At 39.5% G+C, this 6,929-nt stretch overlaps 1 protein-coding gene across 4 annotated transcripts; it reads right to left on the bottom strand.

Annotated features, from left to right (window-relative positions):
• Window positions 1-523: 523 nt before the first annotated feature.
• Window positions 524-2,437, bottom strand: LOC130841865 (spindlin-2). 4 transcript variants are annotated; one of them, XM_057718453.1, is made up of 2 exons: window positions 2,111-2,437; window positions 524-1,470 (listed from the first exon to the last, which is right to left on the bottom strand). In XM_057718453.1, the coding sequence occupies exons 1-2, from the start codon at window positions 2,118-2,120 to the stop codon at window positions 692-694; spliced, it is 789 nt and encodes a 262-aa protein (XP_057574436.1). In that variant the 5' UTR covers window positions 2,121-2,437; the 3' UTR covers window positions 524-691. The 4 variants fall into 4 exon arrangements, with proteins under 4 accessions (XP_057574436.1, XP_057574435.1, XP_057574438.1 ...); XM_057718452.1 differs by having other exon boundaries at window positions 524-1,671; window positions 2,148-2,437; XM_057718455.1 differs by having other exon boundaries at window positions 524-1,490; window positions 2,148-2,437.
• Between the last annotated feature and the right edge of the window lie 4,492 nt (window positions 2,438-6,929).

Here is a 6,929-nt window from a genome sequence, read left to right as displayed (position 1 = left end):
CTCAGTGTCCTTCCCCTTCTGGCTCCTCACTCATGCACAGACCTACATCTGAGTATCCTTTTACTCTCTCCCCAGATCTCTGCCAACTTCATCTTTCTCTCCCTTGCTCTGGACCTCTTCTAAACATCTTTGTGTCCCTCTCTACTCAATTTATTCTGTCTGTTTTCCTCTAAGCCCCAAGATCTCACTCTCCCTCTGTTATTCTTCACCCCCTCCTAGTTGGGTGCCTCCCTCTCTTAGGTCATCCCTCCCCCTAGGGAGCCTCTCCATTTCTGGCCCCTCCCCACCTCCTCCTAAGCAGCCACCTCCCCTTCCCCCTTCCCCCACAGCCCATCTCTAGTTCCTTCTCCTCCCCCCTCCCTAGACCAGACCAGCTAAGTCCTATTCCATTTTTAGATGCCTGATTATGATACTAGCTGAAGTTTATTCACAGCCTGAATTTACAGCTGTTCCTTCCTTTCATGCCCCATTCACCAAACACACCCAGTCTTTTCAACATGACAAATTCCTTTCACACAGAGTGTCATGGCCACATAAATTTGTATTTTTCAGGACAAAACAACAGTTATCTAGCAAAGATTATGCGTTATTAGGGATCCCTATGCTTTCAGTACACTGAAAAGCAACATTTTCTGTGTGTCTCCAAATCATACATTTACCTTCACACATGTGGTAAAGTTTACTCTAACAGTTAGGACTTTTTCACCAAATCATAGACATAGATATGGAAATCATCATCAAACTTGATGAAATACACAGAGGGTTTGGCTTTAACTTGATGAATGACCTTGCCTGTCCTTTTGGATCCATCTTCTTTGGTATATTCTACATGTTTACCTATGAGGCCATCTATAACTCCTTCTGGCTCCCTCCCTTTTGGAGAAGACTCACTGGACTCTGGCATGATATGGAGGTCTCCTTCTTTATAATCATCTAGAAGCTGGTACATGTACAAGACAGGATCTTTCTCATAGGTAATATAAAACCAGGCTTTCATGATGGGTGCTTGGGCTAAGACCATCCCCCTCCATCCATCCTTAGAACCATGCTCACCCTCAAACATATGTTCCACAGCTTTGCCAATTATGGTATTTGCAAGGCGCACATCTCTGACTCGAGAAAATGGCACCTTATCAGGAAGGATTTTAAGCTTTAAAATCCTTTCATCTCTGTGAAGTTCCAGTCCATAGACACAGTCAATTCCATCATATTTCACCAGATAAAGAGAAGGATTTATAGGCACCTGATCCAGAACGGTTCCTTTCCACTGGGTGATGGGCTCATTGCCTTCCTTCCAACCGTGTGAAATTCTGCAGCCCACGATGTTCCTGTGGGCCTGGGAGGAAGGTCTGCCCTTCTGCTTCTTTTGAGAAGTCTTTTTCTTTCTCATACTTGCAGACCAGCTGTGGCCATCGACAATTTCCCTGGTTTGCTGCCCTGCAGCTGCCTTTTTGTGATGTGTCTTCATACCTGCAGGGCGATGAAAGAGGCTAAGGAGAAACATTTAGTGTACTATAATGTGAGACTTCCTTCTCTGCATTGCAAATTCCCTGGGCACCAGGTATATGTATTACCGCCCAAGTTATTCACGTGTCCAGCAGGGATGCTGGCGATCAAAATACTATTGGATACTTGCCTGCAGTATCCTCCTTCCAAACTTATTTGGCTGTGCTGGAGGGTTGGAGAGGTGATGGTTTTGGTGGTGGAGGCCCCAGCAAGAGGGAGCAGGCTTCTTTGGCTAATGCCTGATCCTCTGTTGCCATCTGGGGGTCCCCACACCAAATACAAATATTCACCATTTATTAGCTCCCACCCCGTCTCTCCATTTTCACTAACATAGTACCCTTTTCCCCTGCTAAGTGCCATCTGCTCTTCAACTGTCTTGACTTCTGCCAGTTGTTCACCTCTCCTTCATATCTCTTCCTGGTCATCCCATTTTGCCACTGGGTGCCCAGAGCAAATCTATTTCTTTTTCTGTGGCCACCTTTGTATACCATCCAGGTGCTCTTCTGCTCCCCCTACCCCCACCTCTCCGTCCCCAAATCTGCCATCTCAGTCTCCCTCATCTCCTATCCCAGCACAGACCCCAATCTTCCCTCCTGGTACCCACCAACCCGCATCCTCCGATTCTCTAGTCCAGCGCCCACCTCCCCAAGTCCGGGGATCGCAGGCCTCACGTGTCCAAATCGGACACCTCACTGCTGCCTCCGCTGTGAACCTGTAGTAAAAGAAAATCAGCAGGCGACGAGTTCGCAGTTTGCAAGAGCTGAGAGAGGAGGATCCTTAGGCGACGAGCGTGTCTAGGAGAACAGCTGGGCAGCCGAAGAGGATGGCGGCAGTGTCTCCAGCACCTGGCTCGCGGGCCCTCCACCTCCTTGTTGGCGGAGATGGCCCCTCTGCCACATAGAGATCCCAGAAGCCGCTGCCGCAGCCGCAGTCTCCTCCCTCTTACCGTAGAGCAGCTTCCTGCCAGGAGAGAGGCCTCCCCTTCCTGCCAAACACTGCCACCCTCCCCGCCTCCCCCACTCTCAAGCCCACCTCAGCCTAAGCCTGGGAGGTGTTTATGTCTCCCGGCCCCGCCCCTTTCCAAAATCTGGAGCCGCCTTTCCTTGCCCACAACTCCCCACCCTAACCGCTTTGCGCCCTCTCTCCAGTTCAGGGGCCCCGTTTCCCCCACCCACACCCCACCCCCACCCCGTGCTCCTGCCCCATCTGTTTTCCATCTTCAGAAAATTCCCCTTTTCTTTTCCCCCAGTGCCCTTCTGATATTATTCTCTATATACGGAAACCTGCCTTTCCTGCCATTTAAGGGGATTTGCGGTAGGACGAGAGAAATGTGCTTGTACTTAGTCTGCCATCTTGACAGAATTTCTAGGTAATATTTACTGTCTGGTCATTTCCAGACTTTACTTCTTGCGGATATTTTTTTTTTCGGCTTTTTTTTTTTCTTTTTCACAGATTGCAAAATAATTGCATGCACAATGTGGACACTGTGTAAAATTCAGAAAATTCACTTGAAGAAAATAATCCACCCTAAATCCACTGCAAATCTCATTCCCCAGGGCTTCAAGTAAAATATGAACACATTATTTCCTTCATCTTTTTTCTGTTCTCTTAGAAATCTGGGATCATTTTGCAAATTCAGTTCTTAATTATTCTTTGCAATATCATATTATGGTATTTTGAAAATACAGTGCATACAGCAATATTACAAGTACTAAATACTCTCCATTAAAAATTTTACTTGTTTTTATTGAAGCATTTTAAAATAAAAATAAAATATTATCAATAAAATGTAATTCGCATTTATTCTCTAACCCTGACCCTCTTTATATTTGTACATATATCATTCACAAATGGATATTATTAATTTTGTTTTTCATATTTATTTTTAAAATGTCCATTATGGAGGATAATTAATTACTCCATACTGTGAGGGAAAGAGAATCATTCTTTTTCAATTGCCCACACCTGACATTTCTGGGAGATGGCTCTGAGTATCACCCTGGTATATGTATATGTACTGTGCAACTGATAAGAATATGACATCTCTACACTTTGTAAAACTAATCAGTATTTAAACAACCTTATTTAGCACTTTCTTTTAAAATTATATGTATATAACCACCCTTACAGATATTCAAGAAAATGTTTTGTTTTGTTTTCTTAAAAAATCCTTGTAAGCAAGCTGGAAATAGAACTCTGATATGTCTTGTAATCTAACGTGGCTGAGCTTTATTATGAACGTCAGTTTAATCATGTGTGTGTTATTTTTCTGCATCTTGCTTTTGTTACTCAATATTTTGTTTTTAAATTTCTCTGTGTTTTATCTCTAACATTCCTTGTTACCCTCAAACTCTGTTGCATAGTATACATATATGAAATTTTTGTCATCCTTTTAACAGTATATTCAAGCATCCATCCTCTTGATGGTCATTTGGTTCATTTCAACATTTCATTATTACAAATAATGATACAAAGAATAGCTTTCTGGACTTGTTCTGGAGTTTCTACAGTGTGCACACTGGAAAAAGAAATACTGAGTTGTAGGTATAAGCAGTTTAAAATTCCTAAATGTTGCCAAATTCCTACATTAATTTGTTTTACCAAATTATGGTACAATTATCACTGTAGGTATTCCATCTTCTCCACATTCCAGTCAGCTCTTGATATTTTCATATTTTTAGTGTATGCCAAACTAGTGAGTGAGGAGTGGTAGCTCATTGTTTTAGTTTACATTTTTCTGATTATTAGTGAGTTTTAACTTATTTTCCTGTGGGGCTTTTTTTTTTTTTTTTTTGCCATTCAGTAATCCTATTGTGTTTCTCTTCATATCTTTCTTTTAAATTGTTTACCTTTTCAAATTTATTTTTATATTGTTGATTCTAAAGTTAGCCAGTTTCACATATTTTATATGTATTTGTATTTACACATGAAATGTCGGTATCCATTCCCCTTTTAAATTATTAGAATATTGCAAATAAATATTTACAACATTCACAATCACTGTTGCTCCATTCCCCAGATTGTTATCTCTGTTATGAATTTGCTGATTTGCCTTCTCTACTTATGTACCCATAGAAAATATATTTTGTGTATTATTTAATGTAATATACTGTTAATTTTGAGACACTTTTGTGTACCAATAAAAAGGAAAATGACCACCAATTAAACTATGATAAGCCATGAATTAAGACATATGCCGTGTTTAGAGATGTTAAAATGTGAAAAGTTAATAAAAAGGAAAAAAAGGAAAAATATGAGGAAAGTAAATGGAAATAGTAAGATGCTACTTTTTTTCCTAAAAACATGTGAAAAACTTGGTCTTAAATTAGATGAAATACAGCATTATTGATGAATTTTTAAGCATAAATTATGCCATACTGTTTATATTTTCTACAACTTATTTTTGCATTAAGCAGTATGTTTGGGGGTTATATTAGCATAAGAACATGTTAGTTTTTCCATCTCAAAAATACCCTCTTCTGATTTCACTTACCCTTTCAGCTACCACCTCGTATTTCTACTCCCTTTTGCAACAAAACTCCTTGAAAGTGCTTCCTATCCATTATATTCAATATTTTCCTCCCATTGTCTCTAAAACCTAGTCCTACTCTAGTCTGGTTCCCCTGCCCACTCCCCCACCACTCAATGAAAACTGTTCTTGTTAGGGTCATCAATGAGCACCAATTTTCTTTTATTAATCTCTATCATACTTTATCTATAAGCAGCTTTTGATCATCCCATCTTCCTTGAAAAACTTCTGTTTCTGATACTAAGGATACCACACTCTCCAGGTTTTTCTGGTAACTCACTGGCTGCATCTTAGTCTTTTTTAAATTGTTCTTCCTTATCACTCCAATCTTTTAATGTTGTTGTGTCCCAGGGCTCAGTCAGTAGATACCTTCTCTAACCACACTCTCCCCTTTGGTGATCTCATTCAGAGTCATGGCTTTAAATGTCATCTAGAAGTTGAAAAGTCTCAAATTAATATATCTTGGCTTACTTCTCTTTGTACTGCAGACTTGTAAATCCAGTTATCTACTTGACTTCTCCATGGGGCTGCCTAACAAAGTCAATATATTCACACTAAGAGGCTTGTATTTACCATAAAACCTGCTTAACCTGCAGACCTACCTCCCCATCACAGTAAATGGCAACTCCATCTTTCCCTTTGCAAAGTCTATAAACTTAATGTCATTCTTTCTCACAGCCCACATTTAATTCATCATAGTTATGTTGGCCCTACTTTCAAAATTTGTCCAAAATCTTACCATTTTTATTACTTTACTACTATCCTAATTTTAGCCATCCTTATTTCATAACTAGTTTATTGCAAAGGCCTTTATACTAAACTGGTTGCTTGTGCTCTTGTTCCTTAATAGCCTGATCACATACATCAGTCAAAACATATAATGGCTTCTCATTTCACTCAGAAGAAAAATCAAAGTACTTAGAGTTTCTTACAAGACTATACATGGTCCAGCCCTTTTGCCCTTACTCTGTTATCTTTCTCATATCTTGTACTGCTCTCATTCATAACACTGAAGTATATAAAATTTCTGTGTTCATAGGTCAGAATAGATTGAATATCAGCAATTCCAAAAGGTTCAACCTACCATCTAACTGTGCTCCTTCCACACTGGATTCATTGGTACTCCTTGAACAAACAAAATGTTCTCCCACATTCAGGCTTTTGTGTTTGTATTCCTTCTCATTTTTAATGTTGTTTTTCACTGTCTTAAGTTCTCCACTCATCATAGTCACAGTGAGAGCCACATTGAGGACTTGGTTTAAAATTCTTGCCTCAATGCTCCCAATCCTCTTTATTTTGCTCAACTCTTTCCCATACTATTTGTGTTAACCAATATATGCTTACTCCTATAAATACCATCCAAACTTAGTAGTGCAATATATAAAAATAATTCCTCACACATGAAATAGTACAATACAGGTATTTCTGGTCAGTGGGCAGCTTTCCTAGAATTGATAATTCAGAGAAGAAAGCACCTTGATCTCATCAAACCTAATCATTTTCTATGACTTCATGATCCTCAGCCAGATCCTCTCTATCCAACTGGCCATCAGACAAAGAAAAATAATTTCCTAGAGTAGTGCTGTCTAATAGAAATATTAAGATAAGTCAAATGTGCAAAGGAGTCAAGAATACTCAATGGAGAAAAGATTGAATCTTCAATAAGTGGTGCTTGGAAAACTGGATAGTCACATGCAAAAGAATGAAACTGAACCCCTATCTTACACTATTAATAAAAATTAACTCAAAATGGATTAATGACTTAAATGTGAGACTTGAAACCATAAAATTTCTAGAGGAAAACACAGGGAAAAACTTCCTTGACATCAGTCTTGGGAATGATTTTTTTTTTTTTTTGGATTTGACATCTAAAGCACAAGCAGCAAAAGCAAAA

The sequence above is a fragment of the Hippopotamus amphibius genome, chromosome X, assembly GCF_030028045.1.
Source record: "Hippopotamus amphibius kiboko isolate mHipAmp2 chromosome X, mHipAmp2.hap2, whole genome shotgun sequence".
NCBI lineage: Eukaryota > Metazoa > Chordata > Mammalia > Artiodactyla > Hippopotamidae > Hippopotamus > Hippopotamus amphibius.
Note: the sequence above shows the minus strand (reverse complement) of the source record. Positions and strands in the feature narration are given on the sequence as shown.

What these genes read in the sequence shown, in the direction of transcription:
- LOC130841865 (XM_057718452.1), bottom strand. Translation starts at nt 1,504, where the DNA reads ATGTTTCTCCTTAGCCTCTTTCATCGCCCTGCAGGTATGAAGACACAT.